We start from the raw sequence: 25,355 nt of genomic DNA, 5'->3' as shown, positions 1-25,355 counted from the left end.
ATAACGGTGAGTCGTTTAACACCACTGATTGAATCGTTAAATATTATTTCTGCCATTAAATTACAAGCGGAGACAAGTTTATAAGGAACTAGATCATGAATTACATATGGGCAGTCAGGACCCTCCGTTGCCGTTTCCTAAATAAACATTTAGTTGCGAGGCCATCATTATGCACACACAATCAGGAAAGACACATTACTTCCCACCCCTCTTATGGCTTCTGGATTGGATTGGCGCGGCTCGCTACGTGCTTGCGCGCGCTTTGAGTGCAGATTGATGTGCGCCTGGTTTCTGCACTAGGTATTTACACGATCACTTCTCCGAGCGCAGATTAGTGAGGCTTTTATATGATCGCTTGTCGCTGCTTTCCTTTTCTCTGGTTTGATTCGGCGCGGCTAGGTGCAGGCGCGCATATTTGGTGTGCGCCTGCTTTCTTGCGCTGGTCTTTGAACACATCGCTCGCTGCTCGCGCTTATATATAAGAAAACGCTGCGCCGCTGGCGTACCGTGTACGTAAGCGCGCAGCAATGCCGGGAAACATTCATACAAAAGCAAAGGGTCAGAACACTGCGCTTTGTTTTTCATTACTTTGTCATGTACCTTCACACTGGGTAGCGCCGAGCGATCGCTTCTAACAAACGCAGAAATGAGTCTTTGCAGCGCGTGTGGCCATTAATTGACTACCCAACACAGCCATGTGAGGTGCGACTCCAGGCGGAGAGGAGGTGGCGCTTCACTTTCTGCATGCCAATAACTTTCCATTTTTTGCGTGTGAACGCCCGTGATCGGGTCCACAAATTTCATGCTGTCTGGTTTAGTTTCCCATTGGAGATTGAGGCTCACTCCGTTAACATCCACTAGGTTCGGGATGCAGTTGTATGCGGCCCATTCATCACTGGATGGTGGTCCCCGGTTCAACGTTGGCTGCAATAATGGGGCCTAGCGTCGCCGCATCTCGTCTGTCGACCTTGAATAGTCGGAACTGCCCGGTGGTCACGCAGGTCATGCCGAATACCCATGGTCCAAGGTCTGCAACGCTGCCGTGATTTCGCCGGCTCGGCGGAACCTTGTAGCCCGTCATCAGGCGGCCTCGATTGTGTTTTCGCTTGCCGCGAAGGAGGCATTCAACAATTTGCACAATCCTTCGGGGCCACCGAGTGGGTGTCGCGCCAGCAGCTCGTCCCGCACGACCTCACGACCTATCACGGGCGTTCACACGCAAAAACTAGCAAGTTAATGCCACCTCCTCTCCGCCGGCTGCAGGGTAACTGCACCGCTGCTGGAGTCGCACCTTACATGGCTGTGGTGGGAGTCAATTAATGGCCACACGCGCTGCAAAGACTAATTTCTGCGTTTGTTAGAAGCGATCGCTCGGTCCTACCCAGTGGTAAGGTACATGACAAAGTAATGGAAAACAAGGCGCAGTTTTCTGGCGCGCTTACATACACGGTACGCCCGCGGCGCAGCACTTCCTTATACATAAGCGCGAGCAGCGAGCGATGTGTTCGAAGACCAGCGCAAAAAATGGCAGGCGCACACCAAGTATGTGCGCCTGCACCAAGCCGCACCGAATCAAGCCAGAGAAAAGGAAAGCAGCGAAAGCGCAGTGCACAAACCAGACGCACACCAATCTGCGCTCGAAAAAGCGACTGTATAAAAGCCTAGTGCAGAAACCAAGCGCACATCAATCTGCGCTCAGAAAAGCGCGCGTAAGCACGTAGCGAGCCGCGCCAATCCAATCCAGAAGTCAAAGAAAAGAGGAAAGTAATGTGTGACATGAAGTTCAGTGTTACCGAAAGAGAGAGCGATATCGGAATGTGCGTCACATTTTCCATATTATTGTAGTCATGGCCATAGGTGACTGAGTAGGCTTATGAATATATAAATAAAACTTGTTTTTCAAGTTCCCGGAAACTTCTTTTGTCCGCAAAACTGAATAAACCTTAGGTAAAATGAAGTTAAAGTATAGAATTTAATGTATTAAACAGTTGCAAGCATGATAATTCAGCCATGTTTCGTACTTGTTGCTTCCAAATCTTCTTGCTCTTCAGTTTGGTTCACCGTTGGGCATTTATTTTTGCAGTAGTGAAGTGGTGCATCACGTTCGTGCAGAATAATAATGCATCAGTTCTAATAGGTTCATGACTTTCATGCATTTGCTTATCTAACGAGCACTGTGATCTCTTCTAGTGTATAAATGAGCGCACAAATGTTCTCATTTGTGATCTTAATAATACTTAAGCTGTTGACATGCATTGTAGTTAGGCAGACATCAATTTTATGAACAGTAGCAATATTTATTTGACATGCTGCTTAAGCACCCTAGAGCAGACAGTGTACATTTGTACGTGTTCTGTAGCCGCAAACCATTACAATATAAATGTCACACCTTTTTATATTTCATATTTCAAAATTGTGCTCTTTCTCAATTTTTGATGCAGTCAGAATTTCTGTTCCAGACATGCAGTAAGGAGGACGGCCCCAGTATAAAGCAACATACTCCATGCACTAAACAGAAGCTGCTGCTTGCTACAACAAGGCCATTGTGTGGACTTTGGCTGCTACTACAAAGTGAGCAACACCTGGTTCAGAAATAAATATGCTTGATATATGCTGTATTGGCTTGCTAGTCTTGAGATACATGTCATTTGTTCGCAGCAAATATGATTGTTTTTCATATTTCCAGTTCACCATAATTGGTTCGAACATAGAAGAAAACACTACGAGTTTGGCTAATCTGTGCTGTATCTCATGTGTCACTATTCTGCACCAACAGGGTCTGTGCCAAGCAATCTTGGTCATCACAGGCGCTCCCATCTACACCAACAGGAAGAGGCTGGAGCCAAATTTGCAAGGCTTTTATACCACGAACTAAGAAGCGCATGCAGAAGGAATTTGGATGAGACATCAAGTCTGCAGAGGACTGTGTCAAGACTGAAAAGAGCTTCAGCCACCATACCACCAGCACGGACATTTGGCCGAGTCGTCCAGGTAACTCAAAAAGCACTATCTCAAAATTCTTCGTGTTCAGGTGCATCTGCAACTTCTGACCAAGCAAGGACGACGTTGGCCAAAGGAAGGAGTTCCGTCAGTTTGCCTTTAATCAGCTTCCTGGCCATGTCAATTCCATTTGTGCAAAGCATAATTTTTTTCCAGAAATGCAAGCTTTTTTTATTGCCCATTCTCATTAGAGATCATTCATCCTCATCCAAACATATAGGTCGACCGATTCTTCGCTCATACTTATTACCAGTCACTGTCTAGTAGCGTAACATATCTGTACCAGTATGTTCTAGTGTATGTTTCCAATGCGCGATTCCTCTCCTGAAATAGCTATGCAGCATTGGCATGTGTCTTGCATTAACCTACGCACTGTGTGCTATGCACCATTTTACTTTTCTTAATGTTTCTAGCCTTCAATGCTTGTAGAGCAGAGTGGCTTCTTTCTTGAATGCAAGCTTTTTCATTTTCCATATTCCTAGTCTCATTGAAGATTACTCTTCTTCCTCGATAGCGTGGGTCATTGCGCAAGCTACACTGAAAGGATTGATTGCAGAATCTGGTTTCGCTGCCCCACTTGGCTGTGGTCGCCATGTTATGCTTCTCGGATGTGGCGGCCTGGTCAGTTGCGTTGGTAAGCAGTCTCTCGAAGTAACCATTTGCTCCTGCAGTCTGCACAGTGACATTGACTCCCAATTTACACACGCCATGATTCATGCTTCCTGTTTACTCTTTCCTGCTGTAGCCATGGGCAAATTGTGCCTGTGGCCTTTCTCGGCCGTGATTAGGCATGAACAGAGACAAGCATGCGTGCTTACATGGTTCGAAGTGTATGAAGTTGATATCCGTATATGTGGAAAGGCCCGTAAAAGTGGCTGCCGAGGGTTATGCCCACGAAAGTGACTTGTCCATATTGAGACAAAGTGGGACACCAAGTGTGAGCCATGCATCAGCAACTCCCAAAAGAAAAAAAACATGCAGGTTGGAAAGGAGTTAATGCTAAAATGCCGGGTGGTCCATGTCACTTTGCTGGCTGCGGCAGCAGATGCCAGCATCACCTGATTGCTTCACAATGCAAGTTGCTCATCTTTAACGGCGACTGTCGCTACAAACAGGTAGGATACTGTGTCCAATCTGCTTGCGCCGATGGTTGTCGCTCGTTACCAGACCACCATGCGCAAAGGCAATGGTGAGCTGTTCACAAGCTCGTGTCAATGATTCCAGCATATCTCGACATGTAAATTTTATTTCTGCTCTTGCACGAGAATATACACTGCTTGTCTTCTGCCAATGAAGGCCCACATTCTGTTCACTCACTTGTGGCTTGTTTGTATGGGCATCAGCAAGGGCTCTTCGGTCTCCTCAGAATTAGAACACACCAGCTACGTGGCAGCCAATGCATTGAGGCATGCCGCATAGCCGGCAGGGCAAGCATGGCCAGTACCAGCGTACGCTATTGGTGAAAAGTGGCCATATTAGATTTTGCTCTAAATAAAAAGAAAAGCTCACTTATGCTTCCTGGTTGAGCGGCGCCATCTGGCATCTACCTATGTAAGTTTCATGTGTTGCCGCTGCTTATTTTCGTACCACAGAGGAAGGTACAGTTTCCCTTCTCTAAAGTTGGTTCTTTATTTTGTGGTGCAAACAAGGGCTCCCATCATGCCGAAGCTCGGATAAAAAAGACGCCGGGTGCTCAGCATAAAAGAAAAATTAGACATCGTTCGCGCTATCGTACGTGACACGAAGTCGGCGCTGGCACACGACAGGGATCTACTATTGACTGCGGTGTGTGGCATTTGGAATGCGATGAAGTTGCTCGGCAGCGCTGCTGCAACCGTGTAGAGATTAATAAGATCTTGATGAGGGCTAGTTGGTTCATACTTAGAACCGAGGTGAAACAGTGCGAAAAAGTTGTCACACAATCTGAAGAAAGTTTCCAAAAGACATAATATTAATTTGGTTTTCAGTGCCCCGTGTAAGTTGTCCTCGATATGTAATCGCATGAACATGCGCGAAAGGCACCTGTGCACCACAAATCATAAAACTTGTTTCACTGAGTGCAGGCGCAACATCATCTATCAAATACCACTCAGCTGTGGAAAATCTTATATAGGTCAAACGGGACAGTGCTTCAATGAAAGAGCTCATTAGCACAGCACTAACCTAAAGAATGGCTATGGGAGTCATTTAGCTGGACACTGTAACAAGTGTCAATGCATCCCCATATTTGAAAAGACAAAATTCATAGGGAAAGGAAAGGGTAAGAAGGAAAGGGAAATAGTAGAGGCCTTTCATATAAGAAAGGAAGGAGATAAATGTGTAAACACTCCCTCTCTTTCCTTGTCTGGAAAAGAAATCACATTTTTGGATGAATGATTAAAATGTTGATTTGCAGATGTTTTTGCGACTGATGTGCGCATGCATATGCTGAAAAAGGTATAAATGTCCGGTGAATTTCAAGTAAACTTCCAGTTGGCAGTCAGCGCTTGTCTGTGGTATTTGTTTCCTTGTGTCCTCGTCTTTTTCGCGCTGTTTCACCTCAGTTCTACGTGTAGAGATGTTGGCTATGAGGTTCGACTCTTCGCCATCGGTGCCTCTGTTGTTGCCAAAGTGTCGACTAGCGACAGTAATGAGGACGACACGGAAAGCGACAGCATGGGTGATTCAGGCCCGACAGTGGCAGAAGCTGCACATTATGTCAGCCTCATGAACGCAATCGTCGCGATGAAAACAGTACCTCGCAATGAAAAGGGCGCCCCACAACTTCTGCAATGCTGCCACCTGCATGCATGGAGAACAAGCAACGCCAACGAGGAATCTGCCATGCGAGTGTTTGCTGAGAAGAGGGGGCTTGCTGAAAAGCTGGCTCACCGCTTCAGCAAGTTTGAGGCTGCTGTCGTCGCTGCTAGGCCACGACGGCATCAAACGAAAATAACGCTCTTCTCGCACGAAGTGAATAAATACTGTATGTCTTCTTTTTCTTTCATCGCGCCTTGTCTGAGTTCCATTTTTGACAGATAAGTGGGCGATCTCATGCTATTTCGGTTAAGCAGTACTACCATTTAGTACGTACTTTTTCCGAGCTCTGGCCAACTATGGTTTAACGAGGTTTCACTGTACTGGGAATCCTGGAACTTTTGTTGCTTCAACTATATGCGACATACTCCTATACTATATCATAAGAAGCCAACAAACACTGACACCAAGGAAAACATAGGGGAAATTACTTGTGCTTAATAAATGAAATAAATACACGATAAGTAAATGGAAATGAAAGTGGATGAAAAAACAACTTGCCGCCGGTTGGGAGTGATCCCACAACCTTTACATTTCGCGTGCGATGCTCTACCAATTGAGCTACCGCGGTGCTGTTTCCCCATTAACTTTCTTGGGTATTTATGTTTCCTAGTAGAACCCTGGGAATGTTAGCCAGCAGCACCACTCACAGACTTTGGCGGCGAATATGGAACATCCTTGCTGTCGCAGGCATCACAAGAACGTGATCTTTTTGGGTGAAGGCAGCCGGTCAATAAACCCACACATGCTACCTGAAGGCATCAATGTTGCCAGATTTGAGACCCTTGTTATGTAATAAACTAGAAAAAGAGGGGTTAACTAAGGGGCCCGATTTTTATTAGTGTCCTTAGTGTTATTAGTCCTTGATGTCAGTGTTTGTTGGCTTTTATGATGACTACTAAAAATCGAGCCCCTCGGTTAACCTACTTGCTTCAAGTTTTATACTCCTATACAGTCCCACTACGCCTATGGCACTTGCTTGCCAATGTTGCACATGAGCATGGCAGCATATGATGATGACGGCATGATGCCGATGCAGCAATGGTGATAGAATGATGTTGATGGAACAACAAAGGCAGCATAATGTTGACGATAATATAATGATGACCGCGTGGCGATGACATGAGCACAATGAGATCACGACGAGTGCATAATGACAGTATGTTGACAACTGTATGACGATGATGGCACGACGATGATGGTATGATAATGGATTCATGACAGCGGCCGTCTGACAATGACAGTATAATCATGACTGAATGTCGAACGCATGTTTACAACAGAATGACGAACAAGGAATAATATCATTGGATTGATGAAGGCAGTATGATGACAAAGGTGTGATGACAGTGTGATGACGTTTGTAAAACAATAGTCACTTTGACGAGATGATGACAATGGTATGACAGTTAATGTTTGACAATGGCTGACAACGACGCCATGATGGGAGTTGGATGCTGAAGTTAAAATTATGACAATGGAATGACTGTGACATTATTATGACAACAAGTGGCTATATGACAATGGTATGAGGGGAAAGGATGATGTGCTTATGATGACAATGGTATGAAGACTGTATTATGAAGCCTGTGTGACAACGGTAGGGTGACGACAATGAGATGAGAATGACACGACAAAGCTGGAGTGACGACGATTGCATGACCACCACGGCATGAGTATGACTGTCTGACAGCAGATTCATGATAGCGAATATTTCATGCCAACGGCCTGACGACATTACCACGATTGAATGACGATAGTATGGTTACAAAAGAATGACGAAGAAACATTAACGTTGATGGAATGATGCAAGTCATATGACAACTGCATGAAAACGGGATGACGTTGCAGAAGTGCTGCCGAGGATTAAACAGCAAGACGACAATGGTATGGTGATGACTGCGTGACAATAATGGCATGATGATAGTCGGATACCGAAGTTAGAATGGCGACAATGGAACAAACATAACGGCACCACGATGGTAGTGTGACAATGAATGCACGACGAATGTTGACGACGACGATGGTGTGATGATGGCGGCATGAGCAGATTCGACTGACAGACGGAATGACAACGATGCAACGACCTCAACCGCATCCCGACCACGAGCACTTCTAGTGGCTCATGCTATTAGACAACTTTGACCACGAGTTCAGAGTAGAAGCTTCGCGTGACTCTGACGGCCCGACCAAGACGACATCACAATGGCAGTGTGATAAAACATGGATGATGACTGTATGATGATGACGGCATGACAAAAGTCAGATGACAAAGCTGGACTGATGACGATGTAATGACCACTACAGCGTGATCACCAAGAGCCCATACCTAGTGGCTGAGAAACACTGATGGAAATAAAGTATGGGAAATACTGATGCTTTTGGCATAAATTATAATAGTGAGACTTTTCCTGTGGTGCCTGGCACAGGAACAGACACACCATAAGGCCAATCACAGGCTAGCTTTTGTGTAATGAAGCTCCAAGATAAGTTATGTCGATGCCTGAAAAACAAATAGCTCGTGCTCACCACTGTCTTTGCACTAATCGATAGTGCCACAGGGAGTAGGCAAGATTATGGCGGCAACTCGTCTTGCGTAGCCGGTGCGCTGACATCACCTCTTAAAAAAAATTAATTCTGGGGTGTTACGTGCCAAAACCATGATTTGATTAAGAGGCATGCTGTAGCGAAGGATTCTAGATCAATTTTGACCACTGGGGGTTATTTTAACTAGCACCCAATTAACAGTACACAGGCATTCTTGCATCTCTCCCCCATCGAAATGCAGTTGCTGTGGTCAGGATTTGAATCCGCACCCTTTGGACAGCTTTTAAAGAGTGACACCACCCTAACAGGAGTGCATGCACTGAGGCACCCTTAGAGTTAGTGTACATGCTCTATTAACCCTATTTATTGTGTAACCGAAATTTGAGATGGGGCCTGGTACGGGAAATCTTGAACATACATCAAAAGAGCGCATTGTCCTACGTACCTCCTGGCGGCCCACCAGATGCCGGTAGAATCGCAGGAAGACATCGAGGCAGAGTCGCTCAGGTGCCAGAGTGTCGTTCTTGCCAGCGGCCAGCCCAACAGCTTCGAGTGCACGCTCAACTCGCTTGCGGTCGTCCCGGTGTTGGGCGAACATGCGCAGCACGCTCTTGACAGGCAGCCGACCCTCGCGGTCGGTGCACAGCAGCAGCTTAGTGTGTGCCTTCTCTAGAAAGGTGGCCGCCGGTGCGTTCAGGGAAAGCAGGTTGTATGCCATGCTCAGCAGCTCGTCACTCCACAAGTGCGCCACCTCGCGGCTCGTGCCACAGAAGCTGATGGCACTCACGTTCACCAGGTCGGGCCCATACAGCACCGTCACCGTTTTCTCCTCCAGTGGCACATCCGGTGCACCCATGGACACCGAGTCGCGCAGCTTGCCCTCCTGCGTACCCATAAGAGGTAAGAAAAATCAAACTCTGGTGTATTTTGCGCCAAAACCGCAATCTGATTATGAGCCACTAAGAGATTATGGCCAAACCCCGATATGACAAACACAGATATATTTATTGCATATAATGGTGTAAATAAAACAATTGTCTCAGTGCATACATGTTAGCACATTACATACAGCGCTATTATAGATAACTGTTTGTAAAGAATATTGGATATAATGAAGCTGTCTGCAAGAAGCAACTTGGTTATAATGGAGTTCAACTTAGACACTGATTACAAACACTCTGTCAATCATATCGGTCATCTGTCGTCCACATACTGAACAAACTTTGCGGATGCTGAACAACACGGGCACTGGTCGTCTCCCCGTAGTCTGCACTGTTTGTTCAGTATATACCGAGCGCTTCAGCAAACTCAAAAATTTTAAAGGTTGCCTATGGCAGATAGCACAATTCTAGTTCATGAGCTAGTCTACTCAAAAGGGCGGACGTTGCTTGCACAAAAATTGAGATGCATAATCAACTAATTAACAGTAGTTAACTAATTAGGTTTCTAACTAGTTACTTTATCGCTCATACTGCAATTTACAAATTCTAGCGGTGGAGTTTGCAGGGGGATTCCCTTGGAATAAATTCTCAGGATGACACCAGTTTCGAGATATAAATTCCGGAACTTGCCAGTTCCAGTTAGTTTTGTGAGTCAGTGCACAAAATGAGGTTTTGCACATGCATGAGGGACATGGAGGCGTGAAGTGTACGCTTTATGGATATAAGCCAATGCTTTTTGTACATTGTTTTCTATATATTTTGGTCTCGGCACACACTGGATACAGATATACAATGGGCAGAATGCCCACGTGACAAGAACAGTTATATTGTGAGCAGATGTTCCACACGCACACATGTGTGTGAAAGTGTGGCACAGTCTTCATTCCTCTAGGCTTTCCGCCAAGCACAAGTGTCTCATTGAACTAATAGAAGTTTCCAAGATAAATTGCCTAAGAAAATTTGTAAAGTATGATGTACAAATGAGCTGCAGACTTGATAGCTTTGGATTGTTATTAGAACAAAACGTACTTATGTTGCAAGGAAACTCCAAGAGGAAGTCTCAATTGGTGGACAAATATTCGTGTCTATGTCGAAAAAGGTCGATGTGGGGTAACCTTGGGACATCTGTGGTACAATACCCTAAACAGGCTCAGTGCGATGTCCTTGGGCGACCAATAGTAGAATACTCAACACTGGCTGTCCGTCGGATGTCCTATTTGTCTCCGAAATAGTGCATGGACATTGGGACCTGCTTCGGAAGTCCTATGGACAAAGTGTTCTCACTGGACTGACACAGAAATTATTTCGCGTATATGAAAAGCCTAAGCTATTTCCTTTGGCTTCTGATCCCCATCAGGCGAAATTACTCGAGTCTCTCGAATGTCAAGGTACATTTGCACTTCTTGTAGAGGAATTGAGGCAAGATTTCAGCATGTAAAAAATTTCGAGCTGCTCTTCCTGAGACAGGCCAGTGGTGCAAGTCAGTTGACAAATGGTTCCTAAAAACTTAAATTTGCTGATGTGGCTCGTAATAATGGATGCCCGACGAACACATTAGCTCTTACTCTCATTTTTATACTTTATTGTTACCCTAAGACCATAGCTATTACATAGGGGAAGAAATATATACAGGCAAAAGTGGGTAACAGAAACAAAAACAGAAGAGATAAAGTGTTCATGCTCATCCTGGGCTATATGCTATGGTGTTACCAAACTTGGTGTTGTGTTCAATAGTGAAACCGCAGCCAGGAAGGTGTTCCATTTTTGCAATGTCCTAAGAATAAAAACAGATACGAAGCTCTCGGTAATAAATTTGATGCAAAAGCAAAAAAAAACGGACGCACCTAAGGCATGAGAGAAGAGATATGACTCCATCTGTGCAATTGTTATTGTTGAGGATGAAATGTGTAGCATTATTCTGAATTTCAAAAAACTGAATACCGAAGTGCGACAGAGTAGGAGCCCCAAAAGAATGCCCCATATTTCATTTTACTGTGAAACAAGGATTTATACAATTTCGCGGGAGGGACTGCAGCGAAAAAATGTGTTAAAAGGCAACTTCGGCAATTATTCCGTGTTTGCTGACCTTGATAAAATTTTGAATTTATGCTGTCTTCTGCACTGATTATCAGTGCCAAACTATATTAGTGCAAGTCATTTAGTTTGCCTGAAAATAAGTGTTAAAAATGAGTTGTGTGTTCCCGACTCATGCCCACGGATGTGACACTTTTTACTGGCCACCCTGTGCTTGTGATGCCAAAGGCTACACTGCCAGCTCAGCAGGAAATGACGAAGCTGGCTCCTTTTTCTATGAGGCAACCACCGACAATCATCGTTTTGACAGAAGTGATAAGTGGTGCTTCTTTTCATGACTGTTTTAGGCTTGTAGCGCAGCTCGGAAGAGCAAAAAAGGAAGGAGCTGCGAGCTGGAAGGAAAAAGGAAGGAGCTCTTCCGAGCTGCGCTACAAGCCTAAAACAGTCATGACGTACCAACTCACCCAAACTGCCACGCTTTTGAGCTTCTTTTCATCTTGCGGCCGCTCAAAGTGTTGAACTTGGGGCATGACAGTTACCTCGCATGGCAGCTGCAGGTCTAAAGCAAACGGCGATCCTTCAGCACTAATACCGTCTGTGGTGATGACGGTATGATATCATCGGCAGTAGCGATGTATTTGTCCCAGTCCTTATGAGTTGGACTCACATATGAAAAGATGTCCTTTATGGTGTAGTTTGTATGCTCCACCAGTCTGTGTGTGATTGCTGAGTGGTGGCTGCAGCATGACGAATTCCGTGTTCATTTAATAGGTTTTTAAATATGCGCGACATGAAAGCTGTGCCGCAGTTGGTGATGAGCTAGCGTGGCGTGCCGCAGCGAAAAACGACGCACTTATTAAGGAAAGTTAGGAAGTGCTGAGCCGAAGAGTCGGGGACAAATTTGACTTCGGTCCACTTTGTGAGGTAGTCCGTGGCCACGATTAGGAACTTTTTGGCGCGAGACGTATGTGGAAACAATCCTAAATGATAGAGTCCCGCAACATCAAAGGGAGTTTCAGGATAACGGATTGGTTGAAACATACACAGGGACGAAAACAGCAGAGACGAAGCTGTTTTCGTCCCTGTATATGTTTCAAACTTGCAACACTGCATCAGTATAAGTATGATATTGTCACGTGGTAGTGACGGTGAAGAGAGAACACAGTAGCAGTACTGTGAAAGGCAAAACTAGCTTTTATTGGGCGAACCTGTGCCCACAAAACAGGCTACACTTAAAGCACAACGATAGCGGCGAACACAGTCGGCGATCGTCGAAAATCTGATCAGCGGTTCAAGCGCGTCGGCTTTTATAGAGCAGTCGTCGAATGTTCCAGATTAATCGTTCGGACCCGTGTGCCTTCCACAAAGTTCTACACCATTCGCGTTACGCGATGAAATCAGATAACACAAGGTTCGGCGACAACAGACAGCGGGGTAGAAGCATCGATAACTTTCCAGAAACATCGGATACATTCAGGCGCGTCCCTCGCTGTGCGATTACAGTTGTCAAGCGGCGAAACGTGGTCGCCCGATAAAGATAAGTACACGTGTCAATACCCCCCTCTTAAAAAGCATCGACCCGATGCTACATACAAGCGAAATAAAAACACCCGTAGCAAAGAAAACAACAACAAAAAATAAAGAATTTCGTCAGCGTCCGTAAAAGGGTTTAAGGCGCACCACGTGGACCACTTCAGATCGTGCACGGCGCCGCTGTGAATGCGAAATGCCGTCTGGCACGACCTCATAGCCCAGAGCGCCAATACGTCGGATGACCTTGTAGGGTCCGAAATAGCGTCGGAGTAGTTTCTCACTGAGTCCTCGTCGGCGTATCGGTGTCCAAACCCAAACACGGTCGCCGGGCTGGTACTCAACAAAGTGTCGTCGGAGGTTGTAGTGTCGGCTGTCGGTCCTCTGTTGGTTCTTGATCCGTAGGCGGGCGAGCTGTCGGGCTTCTTCGGCGCGCTGGAGGTAGCTAGCGACGTCAACATTCTCTTCGTCAGTGACGTGGGGCAGCATGGCGTCGAGCGTCGTCGTCGGGTTCCTACCGTAAACCAGCTTAAACGGCGTGATCTGTGTTGTTTCTTGCACCGCCGTGTTGTAAGCAAATGTCACGTACGGCAGGACGGCATCCCAGGTCTTGTGTTCGACGTCGACGTACATCGCTAGCATGTCGGCAAGGGTCTTATTCAGCCGCTCCGTAAGACCATTCGTCTGCGGGTGGTAGGCCGTGGTCCTCCTGTGCCTTGTCTGACTGTATTTCAGAATGGCTTGGGTGAGCTCCGCTGTAAAGGCCGTTCCTCTGTCGGTGATGAGGACTTCTGGGGCGCCATGTCGAAGCAGGATGTTTTCGACAAAAAATTTCACCACTTCGGCTGCGCTACCTTTTGGCAGTGCTTTAGTTTCAGCGAAGCGCGTGAGGTAGTCTGTCGCCACGACGATCCACTTATTTCCGGTTGTTGACGTCGGAAAGGGTCCCAGCAAGTCCATCCCGATCTGCTGGAATGGTCGGCAAGGAGGCTCGATTGGCTGTAGTAATCCGGCTGGCCTTGTCGGCGGTGTCTTACGTCGCTGACAGTCTCGGCATGTTCTGACATAATGGGCGACGTCGGCGGTCAGGCGCGGCCAATAATACTTTTGTTGTATCCTCGACAGTGTCCGGGAAAAACCGAGGTGTCCAGCGGTCGGATCGTCATGTAGGGCGCGCAATACTTCTGGACGAAGTCCTGACGGGACAACAAGAAGGTAGTTGGCGCGGACTGGTGAAAAGTTCTTCTTCACGAGGAGACTGTTTTGAAGCGTGAAGGAAGATAGTCCGCGCTTAAATGCCCTGGGGACAACGTCGGTGTGCCCTTCCAAATATTCCACCAGGCCTTTTAGCTCCGGGTCTGCCCGTTGCTGTTCAGCGAAGTCTTCCGCGCTTATCATGCCAAGGAAGGCATCGTCATCTTCGTCATCTTGCGGCGGCGGGTCAATGGGGGCGCGCGACAGGCAATCGGCATCGGAGTGTTTTCGTCCGGACTTGTAGGTTACAGTGATATCGTATTCTTGTAGTCTGAGGCTCCACCGCGCCAGTCGTCCTGAAGGATCCTTTATACTCGCTAGCCAACACAAAGCGTGATGGTCACTGACGACTTTGAATGGCCTGCCATAAAGATAAGGGCGAAATTTAGCTGTAGCCCAAACGATGGCGAGGCATTCCTTTTCGGTCGTAGAATAGTTGCCTTCCGCTTTTGACAGCGACCGGCTAGCGTAGGATATCACCTGTTCGACTCCGTTTTTCCTCTGGACTAGAACGGCACTGAGGCCTAGGCTACTGGCGTCAGTATGGATTTCTGTATCGGCGTACTCGTCGAAGTGCGCAAGTACCGGCGGCGACTGCATGCGTCGTTTGAGTTCTTCAAATGCGTCGGCCTGCGGCGTTTCCCACTTGAACTCAACATCACATTTAGTTAGACGTGTCAACGGCTCGGCGATGCGTGAAAAGTCCTTGACAAAGCGCCTGTAGTAGGCACACATGCCAAGGAATCTACGCACTGCCTTCTTGTCGGTGGGCTGCGGGAACTTTGCGATGGCAGCTGTTTTCTGCGGGTCGGGGCGTACTCCGGATTTACTGATGACGTGGCCTAGGAACAGAAGCTCGTCGTAAGCGAAGCGGCATTTTTCTGGCTTCAGAGTGAGCCCTGATGACTCGATGGCCTCTAGTACTGTGGCAAGCCGCCTAAGGTGATCGTCGAAATTTCCGGCGAAGACGACGACGTCATCCAAGTAAACGAGACAGGTCTGCCACTTCAATCCTGCTAATACCGTGTCCATGACGCGCTGGAACGTTGCAGGCGCCGAACACAGCCCGAATGGCATAACCTTGAACTCGTAGAGGCCGTCTGGCGTGATGAAGGCGGTCTTTTCGCGATCCCTTTCGTCGACTTCTATTTGCCAGTAGCCAGACTTGAGGTCCATCAATGAGAAGTATTTAGCATTGCAGAGCCGATCCAATGCGTCGTCTATCCGTGGAAGGGGGTATACGTCTTTCTTCGTGATTTTGTTCAATCGACGATAATCGACGCAGAAACGTAGGGTTCCGTCCTTTTTCTTCACTAAAACAACTGGAGACGCCCACGGGCTTTTCGACGGCTGGATGATGTCGTCGCGCAGCATTTCGTCGACTTGGTGTCTTATAGCTTCGCGTTCTCGCGTCGAAACTCGGTAAGGGCTCTGGCGGAGTGGTCGAGCGCACTCTTCGGTTATTATGCGATGCTTTGCGACTGGGGTTTGTCGAATCCTCGATGACGTCGAAAAGCAGTCTTTGTATCGTTGAAGCAGACTTCTGAGCTGCTGTTGCTTAATCACTGGGAGACTTGGATTAATGTCGTAGTCTGGTTCGGGAACCATGGTCGTCGGGATAGATGCGGCGGAATCCGAGAGGACAAACGCATTACCGGTTTCCAGAATTTCCTCGATGTACGCGATCGTCGTGCCCTTGTTGATGTGCTTGAACTCCTGGCTGAAGTTTGTCAGCAACACATCAGTTTTCCCTCCATGCAGTCGAGCGATCCCTCTTGCGATGCAAATTTCACGGTCTAGCAGGAGACGTTGGTCGCCTTCGATGACACCTTCTACGTCAGCGGGTATTTCGGTGCCGACCGAAATAACAATGCTGGAGCGGGGCGGGATGCTCACTTGGTCTTCGAGCACACTCAAGGCGTGGTGACTACGAGGGCTCTCTGGCGGTATCGCTTTATCTTCCGACAGCGTTATTGACTTCGACTTCAGGTCGATGACTGTGCCGTGTTGGTTCAGGAAGTCCATACCGAGAATGACGTCTTGAGAACACTGTTGGAGGATAACGAAGGTGGCAGGGTAAGTCCGGTCATGAATGGTAATTCTTGCCGTGCAGACTCCAGACGGCGTGATGAGGTGTCCTCCAGCGGTTCGAATTTGAGGGCCTTCCCACGTAGTCTTAACTTTCTTCAACTGGGCGGCGATGTGTCCACTCATGACGGAGTAATCAGCCCCTGTGTCGACTAAGGCAGTGACTGCGTGGCCGTCGAGAAGCACGTCGAGGTCGGTGGTTCTTTGTCTGGCGTTGCAGTTAGGTCGTGGCGTCGGATCACGGCTGCGTCGTGTTGAACTGTAGTTGGAACGTCGCGTCGTCGAGTCGTCGTTCGTCGGTGTAGTCTTGCCTTCCTGACTTCGTCGAAACGGCGGCGTGTCGTTGTTATGTCGTCGAGATCGTTTCGTCGTCGTCTTCGTCAGCGGCGGAGGATCTTCGTCAGTTCGACAAACAGCAACCGCACCTCCATCGGTTGCTGCTTTTAGTTTTCCGGATATGGGCTCGCTGACCGGCCCCGGGCTGGGCCAGTGTATGGTCGGCGCTGCGGCGACAGGTAGCGGCCTGGTGATGGCGAACGGGACGGCCGTCGAGGGCTCCACTGAGTAGCGGCGAGGTAATCGGCGATGTCACGTGGGCGCTCGCCAAGCTGTGGACGCGGCGCGTTGACGGCGAAACCTCGCAGTCCCATCTCCCGGTACGGACATCGTCGGTAGACGTGACCCGCTTCTCCGCAGTGGTAGCAGAGCGGGCGGTGGTCAGGAGCACGCCAGATGTCCGTCTTCCTCGCGTAGGTGCGCTGGGCGACGGGTGGTCGTGCTGGCGGCGGCGGCGGCGGACGACGAAACTGTGGCGTGACAGGGCCCTGGCGCAGTCGCGGAGGGGGGCCTTGACGGCGTGCGACGGCGGCGTAGGTCATTGCTTGCGGCTCGGGCTGCGGCGATTCAGGGGCTACTCCAAGTTGTTGTTGGAGTTCCTCACGCACGACATCGGCAATCGAAGCCACCTGAGGCTGTGATGATGGGAACAGCTTTTGTAGCTCCTCCCGCACGACAGCTCGGATAGTCTCGCGCAGGTCGTCGGTGGCCAGTGACTGAAGTCCGGCGTAGTTTGTCGCGTTCGTGCGGCGGTCGAATTGCCGGTTTCGCATCTCGAGTGTCTTCTCGATGCTGGTTGCCTCGCGAAGGAACTCTTCTACGGTCTTCGGTGGGATTCGTACCATTGCGCCGAAAAGTTCTTCCTTCACACCACGCATGAGAAGGCGGACTTTCTTCTCCTCGGGCATATCCGGGTCGGCGTGGCGGAAGAGACGCTTCATTTCCTCCGTGAAGATGGCAACGTTCTCGTTCGGTAGTTGCACTCGGGCGTCCAGCATGGCTTCGGCCCTTTCCTTGCGCACGACGCTTGTAAAGGTGCGCATGAAGCCGGTACGGAACAGGTCCCATGTTGTCAATGTCGACTCCCTGTTCTCGAACCACGTTCTGGCGGTGTCTTCTAGGGCGAAGTATACGTGCCGCAACTTGTCGTCGGAGTCCCAGTTGTTGAAAGTCGCGATTCGCTCGTACGTCTCCAGCCAGTATTCCGGGTCCTCAGTTGCTGCTCCATGAAAAGTTGGTGGGTCCCGAGGTTGCTGTAGGATAACGGGGGACGCTGGGGCAGCCATTGGAGTTGTTTTGACCACGATCTTCTTTGTCGACTCAGGTAGAAGTCCGTGCTCTGGGGGCAGTCCTTGCAGTCTGCGGCTAGCACGCTGGTCTTCGGCGATGTTAGTTTGGTCCTCGGGCTTCGGGCTTGGATCGCGGCTTTGCGGGGGCGTTCGTTACATGAACGCACTAGCACCTCCACCAGATGTCACGTGGTAGTGACGGTGAAGAGAGAACACAGTAGCAGTACTGTGAAAGGCAAAACTAGCTTTTATTGGGCGAACCTGTGCCCACAAAACAGGCTACACTTAAAGCATAACGATAGCGGCGAACACAGTCGGCGATCGTCGAAAATCTGATCAGCGGTTCAAGCGCGTCGGCTTTTATAGAGCAGTCGTCGAATGTTCCAGATTAATCGTTCGGACCCGTGTGCCTTCCACAAAGTTCTACACCATTCGCGTTACGCGATGAAATCAGATAACACAAGGTTCGGCGACAACAGACAGCCGGGTAGAAGCATCGATAACTTTCCAGAAACATCGGATACATTCAGGCGCGTCCCTCGCTGTGCGATTACAGTTGTCAAGCGGCGAAACGTGGTCGCCCGATAAAGATAAGTAGACGTGTCAATATTCTAACTAGCTCCAACACAAACCTGAATCAATTGTTCAGCTAGTGACTTCAATTGTAGAAATATATACAATAAAACCTCGTTATAACGAAATGGAATATAACGAACTAATATTTATAACAATATATAGAGAACTATTTATATACTTTATATATATATATATATATATATATATATATATATATATATATATATATATATATATAGAACTAATATTTATAACAAAGCATTCGTGATTCCCCTAGAAGTTCCGACAGATGTCTCGTATTGAAAACCTTGTTTTAATGAAGCAAAAATTTCCTCGCAATGCATATAATGAACCTTTTTTTAGAGCGCAGCTCTTTGACGCTTGTTAGTGCGTTTCACGGTGCCGTCGTGCCTCGCCATAACCAGCTCCGTACCGAAGCCAGCGCACTGCTCTAGCTGTGCTAAAGCCCCTCAATTTTCCAAAAGTAGCGCTATTCTTAGATCTTCCTGCCACTCCGCTCTCCCCGACATTTCCTCTTCCACGCCTCCTGTTGCCCCAGTCTGCTCCGCTCCCCCATTGGCCAATCTGTGTCAGATAGAAGCAAGCGCCACGATTTTGTATATTTTTCTTTCCAGCACGAAAGTAGGCGCCGCGCTTTTGTATATTTTTTCTTTCCAGCACGCACCGACCGCCATTGTTGGCTCTGCGCAATGAAAGTACGTGCAAACAGACTGATCGAGTGTGTTAGTGGAACAAATCAACTGTATTAGGGACGAGAACTTAATTGTGGGGCCGTGCTGCTGCGCCTTCGTTTGCCGCAACTGACTAGGCGACGGCAAAAGGCTTCTTTCTTTACCATCCAGCGAGCACAACGCACAAAGAAGAAAAGTGTGGATACAAAGGATTGGGCGGGCTGACTTTGAGGAAGTGGCAAAAAACATACGGCTTTGTGAAGTACCATGGTTCCTCACAACCTCTTCTTTTGAGCCTAGTTCATGCCTGCCGCTTCGAAAAAGTGTATGTGTTCATCCTGTGCATGCTTTTAGCACGTTCAAGTTTACTTTTTTTCGAATGTGCTCTCTTTGTTTCATGTAGTTTCGTTTTGTGGTGAAAGTGTAAGTATCTGGAGCTGACCTGTGACGTAAAAGCGACTTTATTCATGCTATGTTTTGAGCTTCACAAGAAGTTAGCACATTCTCTATGCTTTTGCACTAACCTATGTTGTCGCCTCAAAAAATTTCTTGCGCCTGCCATCACTCGAGCCGTACGCGTCGCCAATGGCGCCACTGCTGCCGTCAGGGGTATGTGCACTGCTCGCATAGGAATTGATGGCCGCCCAGTTCCAGTCCTGTTCACCGTGCTGACCAGTTGCCATCATGACCTAACCTTCGGGCTCGACTTTCTGACGACGCATTCTGCCCGCGTCAACTGTGCCATCGGTACGCTGTGCCTCGAGCTTCGTCTTCTTTCGGACGTTCGCCCCGAACAACCGAACACCCTCTGCACTACAGCGTTTGCTCGCTTACCTCCAAAAGCCCTAACCTTCGTCGAATTGGCCTCCACAGGAACCATGCCTGATGGCGACTATGTCGTCGCACCTATTCGTGATGTCCTCCTGGCGCGCGAAATCTCTGCGCCACACTCCGTCGTAGCCCTTGCCGCTAATCAGATGTCTCCCCGTTATCAATTTTGGCTTGACGAAGTAAGTGTTACCTGAAGGCATAGTGGTGGCCACGCTCCGGTCGGTGACAGACGACCACGTCACTGCTTTTGCAGCCAACGCGTCTCCAGATCCTCCTGATTACCTGCAGGATGCCTTAAACCTCGACGGCCCATTACGTCCCATGGTCGCTCCGGACCTCGCACCTGACCAATGTAGGGGTTGGGGGTCGGACTTCGGGATGAAAACCAAACTTGGGAGTATTTATTTTACATTATATACAGAGAGGTGAGTCAACAGTTGTACAGTCATTACGGGCTGGCAGCAACTCGGACGCTGCGGCCCGCGGCAAGAAGTTCGAGAGAGGTGAATCAGGGAATCAGGGAATGCCCTGGTCTCTCTGGAATGCTTCTTATAAACCCTTCGAGCACTGGAAGTCGCGTCATGTTTGACCAATGGGAGAGTCCGCTCAGATGACGCCATTTTCGGCCAATCGTTGGCGCCCGTGTCGCGGTGTCACACCCGGCGGCTCTCAGCGATCTTGCCTCGCTGACTTGCAATGCACTTCTTCTAAGGTGGAGAAGGGGGGCACTCATGCTCCATTGTACAAGGGCCCACCTGCTCCCGGTGGTACGGCTCCGCAGTGGTGGCAAATGCCTTCTTCAAAGGCGAAGAGGGGCAGGCCTGGGCCTTCCCGGCACGTCCGGCTGTCACGGCGCATTACCGCCGTCTTGGTTTGGCAACCACTTTACTTCCAATAGTGCCGTGCTATCCCCTCGCTTTCTGGAAGAGTCAAGCAGAGAACAGCTACCGGCGGCTTACGAACTTGTTTGCACGTTAACTTGTTTGCTCGAGCGCTCATCTGGAATGTGCTGCGATTCGATGTGGTCCTGGGGAACTCGAAGTAGGCGCAGGAAACAGCTCCATATCTAACAGCTCGTCCTCGCCCCGGTTGTTCTGAATGGCCAGTGAACTCAATTCGCTGGCCATGAGGAACGCTGATAGAAGCTGCAGGGTACTGGGGTCAAGCCTCGTTTGACGAACTTCGGGATCCTAGGCCCTGGAGAACATAAGTCAAACAAACAAAACAACACAGCGCTGCACCACGTGTAAGCGCAGGCTCTTCACCCCTGACTCGCCAGGCTATTACTGAGTCAAAATGAACCCTGATCTTTTCTTTCCCCAATTTTGACAAAACAGTTCCAAACACCCCTCCAAACAGCCATCCATTTCCCCTCGAATGCCGACAAGACCAGAGTACTATTGTTGTTGCAAAACAAAGTGTCGTTGACGATGCAAACAACAAATGAAAACAGCCGAACATAACTTAAGTGGCCAAACTACACGAACAGCATGTTTCCAATCTATCGCAGTGGCGTACTTATCGCACGTATTGGTGCCACTGAACAATCTGGTCAACCTCACAAGTACGTAATCACAAGCGCACTAGCCTTGTGGTCACTAAACAAAACGCGTACTTGCATTGTAGGCAAACTTTTCAGTTACGCTTACTCACGTTTCTTCCCTGAAAGTCCTACAGGACACGTGACTTAAACGAACAATTAAACGCGCGGGACTTACACACTCCGCAGAACTCTTAAAATGATGCATCTTCTACTAACTCTTTCCAAGCACGCTCACTAAAGAAGTCAGAATACGGCTGCCCTCAACACACACCAGCAACCCAGTCATAAATCTGCTTCCTTCCGTCCACACAGGACACGCGCTAATGGAACTAAGAACGCTTCTCCGTGCAAATCACGCACTTACTGAAAACCTACGCGCTTAACCTTAGAAAATTCAAAACACTTAAAAAGAAAGGAGGTCAACTAAAACACACGCGTGTTACGATAGGCCTCTCAACAATAACCCTGACACTCAGGTTACTTACACACACACAAAAAGAAAGCCTATTTACTCATTAACTAACACTCGCGAGACTACATGTTTACACAAACCTCATCTCTCAAATCTCGGAGCTTCTCAAACGAAAACACAAACAAAGCTCAAACCTTACACATTGAAAGAAATCCTAGTCTCAATTCGCGAAAACTTTCCGATGCTCAAAATAAAAAAACACTTAATTTCTACGGAAGCACTCTTGGCCTCCCTTTCCAAACGCTTACGTCTGACTCATACTTTGAGTCGAACCCGAGGTGGTCGCGGTTTCAAAGCTACTCTGGCTGCCGAGGAACTACAAAAGGGCTGACTCACTATCAGCTCCCCCAAGGCGTTACGGTCTCCTGCCAATTTGCGTCCTCGCGCCCCGCTTTCCTCACAAACTCGATTGACCGAGTCGCTACTCCCCACCTGGTTTCGTCCTGCCACCTTGCGTTTCTTCGAACTGCACGCTGAGCTGTGAAAAGAACTACGGAACAACGAGGAGTTTAACTGCCTCGTGCCCTTTGTCCGCGTCCGTGCAGAACATGCTTCGCGGTCCCCCTTTGACCGGTGGCTCGAACGTTCTGGATGCGTCAACATCGTCCTTGACGACCGCACCTTTTCCCTCGCGCCCTGCCCTTTTGGATTTCTCGCCATCTTTGGCGGCGCTACATTAGTTACCGTCTTTCGGTCTTTATCGCGCTTATTTTTACGGCGCTTTCTCTTTGCACTCGCTTTCATGTCGCCTTCTCGTGCCTCGTGCAGGCCGGTACACATTTCGTCGGCCCGGATCGGTCTCTTACCCGTACAGTCTGAGTGATTTACATTTAAATCTACTCTCACTTTGCCTCGACTGGCAGGCAGCCCAACCGACTCTGGCACAATGCAGCAGGCTTTACTCGAGTTAGACAACTCGCACTCTTGCGAACTGCCCTCTGCTACATTGCCCAGCTCACGCTGTGCATCGGCACACAGCCCGTCGGTATCGATCGCTGTCTCACGCGCACAGTCCAATTGATTAACAACGGAATCATCCCTATCTAGGCTATCTAGACTGGCGGAGAGCCGCACCGATTCCTGAACAATGCAGTTGTTCCCTCGTGAACTACGGAGCTCGCCATCCCGAGAACTACTCAACTGCATCGTCCAGTTCGCACTTCACTTCTGCACGCAGATCTGGCTCTACATGGGTGCTCGCGTCTGTCGGGTCAGATGTACCCTTTTCTTCGCAAGCAACCTCGCTAACATTACCAGCGACGCACACGCGCGGTAACTGTGCCAATTTGTTCGCAGCTGGCCTAGCTGTCTCTACAGTCATCTGATGGCACAGCACCTCGTCGCTCTCCTTGTGGCCTTTAACGGCCTCTGTTGCCACTAAGGCATCGTTAGCAGCTAGCCTATTCCCTTCACTTATGAATCTGCAGCCAATCTCACAGGCACTACTCTTCTCGTCGGCTTTTGGCGAAAGTCCGCTCGATGCTGCCTCATTCCTTCGCTCTGTACTACCTACAGTATTCTCTGACAGTTGTTGTCTCTGTGCCATTAACTGATCACAATACTGTATCTCTTTGATCAGTGCTGCCTTCTCTCTCATACTTTTGCTCACGCTCACGTTCGCGTTCATTCTCACGTTCGTGACGCTCACACCTAAGAGTAAGTTCTTGAAGCTCATGCTTCCGTTCATTCTCGCGTTCTTCACGCTTACGCTTACTCCTAAGTTCACGACGCTCCCGCAAGCGTTCACGACGCTCACGCTCCCGTGGCTCCTGTATCACCTCCCAAGCAAGCTCAATGCTTTTGTCATCATTGCCACTATCGTTAATCGCCTTTATGATAGCTGGCGTTTTCATCCGTTCGTCCGCCTCAACTCCCAAATCGTCGCACACCAACAACAAGTCTAACCTCGTCAACCTTCTAAGATCCATGGCAGCTGCCCCGACAGGTGGTTAGAACTGTTTTCCTTAATTTGTGCAAACACACAATGCAACAAACTCCCGATTCCCAGAACTATCAAAATGAACACACAACCTTTGAGTCTGGCGAATCAAAAGGAAAAAACCACGCGCTCACTTACGGTTGCAGCGCCCTGCCATCCGATTCATTTGTCCACTGTTCCCGGTTCCTCCGGACTCCCTGGGTCGAAGGCTCGCTCTTCTTCGCTACTCCCAGTTTCTTCGGACCTCTTTCGACGAAGGCTCTCTCTTCGCTCTTCCCGGTTCCTTAGGATATCTCTCGACGAAGGTTGATCCGTAGCGCTGCCAGCAGCTGACGCATTCGGAGGCGATCTCACCGCTGCCAACCAAATGTTGGGGTTGGGGGTTGGACTTCGGGATGAAAACCAAACTTGGGAGTATTTATTTTACATTATATACAGAGAGGTGAGTCAATTAACAGTTGTACAGTCATTACGGGCCGGCAGCAACTCGGACGCTGCGGCCCGCGGCAAGAAGTTCGAGAGAGGTGAATCAGGGAATCAGGGAATGCCCTGGTCTCTCTGGAATGCTTCTTATAAACCCTTCGAGCACTGGAAGTCGCGTCATGTTTGACCAATGGGAGAGTCCGCTCAGATGACGCCATTTTCGGCCAATCGTTGGCGCCCGTGTCGCGGTGTCACACCCGGCGGCTCTGTGCGGTCTTGCCTCGCTGACTTGCAATGCACTTCTTCTAAGGTGGAGAAGGGGGGGGCGCTCATGCTCCATTGTACGAGGGCTCACCTGCTCCCGGTGGTACGGCTCCGCAGTGGTGGCAAATGCCTTCTTCAAAGGCGAAGAGGGGTAGGCCTGGGCCTTCCCGGCACGTCCGGCTGTCACGGCGCATTACCGCCGTCTTGGTTTGGCACCCACTTTACTTCCAACAGTGCCGTGCTATCCCCTCACTTTCTGGAAGAGTCAAGCAGAGAACAGCTACCGGCGGCTTACGAACTTGTTTGCACGTGAACTTGTTTGCTCGAGCGCTCCTCTGGAATGTGCTGCGATTCAATTTGGTCCGGGGGAACTCGAAGTAGGCGCAGGAAACAGCTCCATATCTAACACCAAGCAGCCACCCTATATCGCATTTTGCTTTCCTACCACGACACGACAGTGACAATCGACTACTTGGTCAGACGTCCCTTGTTAAACATCGGATAAACACTGGTGATGCTGTTCCCATTCGCTGCCGACCGTATCGCGTGTCCACAGCAGAGCGGCAAGTTATTCAGCAGGAAGTAAACAAGATGCTCGACAGAGGCATTGTTGAGCCCTCATCGAGTTCTTGGGCGTCGCCGGTCGTGCTCGCCAAAAAGAAAGATGGCACGTGGCGTTTCTGCGATGATTACCGCCACATAAACCAAATTACTAATAAGAACGTTTACCCTTTACCACGAATCGACGACGCTCTTGATTGTCTTCACGGTGCCAAATACTTTTCGTCTGTCGAACTTCG

At 48.9% G+C, this 25,355-nt stretch overlaps 1 protein-coding gene and 1 pseudogene across 2 annotated transcripts in view; one reads left to right on the top strand and one right to left on the bottom strand.

Annotated features, from left to right (window-relative positions):
* LOC135911544 (tigger transposable element-derived protein 6-like) overlaps window positions 1–25,355 on the top strand; it is a 374,082-nt pseudogene that overhangs the window by 34,664 nt on the left and 314,063 nt on the right.
* Window positions 1–25,355, bottom strand: part of LOC135911545 (1-phosphatidylinositol 4,5-bisphosphate phosphodiesterase classes I and II-like) — a 590,731-nt gene that overhangs the window by 361,624 nt on the left and 203,752 nt on the right. For both annotated transcript variants that reach the window (XM_065443866.2, XM_065443867.2), the window contains exon 4: window positions 8,789–9,226. In XM_065443866.2, coding sequence (XP_065299938.1) covers window positions 8,789–9,226 — 438 coding nt within the window. The remainder of the gene's footprint in view (window positions 1–8,788; window positions 9,227–25,355) is intronic.

Source organism: Dermacentor albipictus, chromosome 7 (assembly GCF_038994185.2).
Source record: "Dermacentor albipictus isolate Rhodes 1998 colony chromosome 7, USDA_Dalb.pri_finalv2, whole genome shotgun sequence".
NCBI lineage: Eukaryota > Metazoa > Arthropoda > Arachnida > Ixodida > Ixodidae > Dermacentor > Dermacentor albipictus.
Note: the sequence above shows the minus strand (reverse complement) of the source record. Positions and strands in the feature narration are given on the sequence as shown.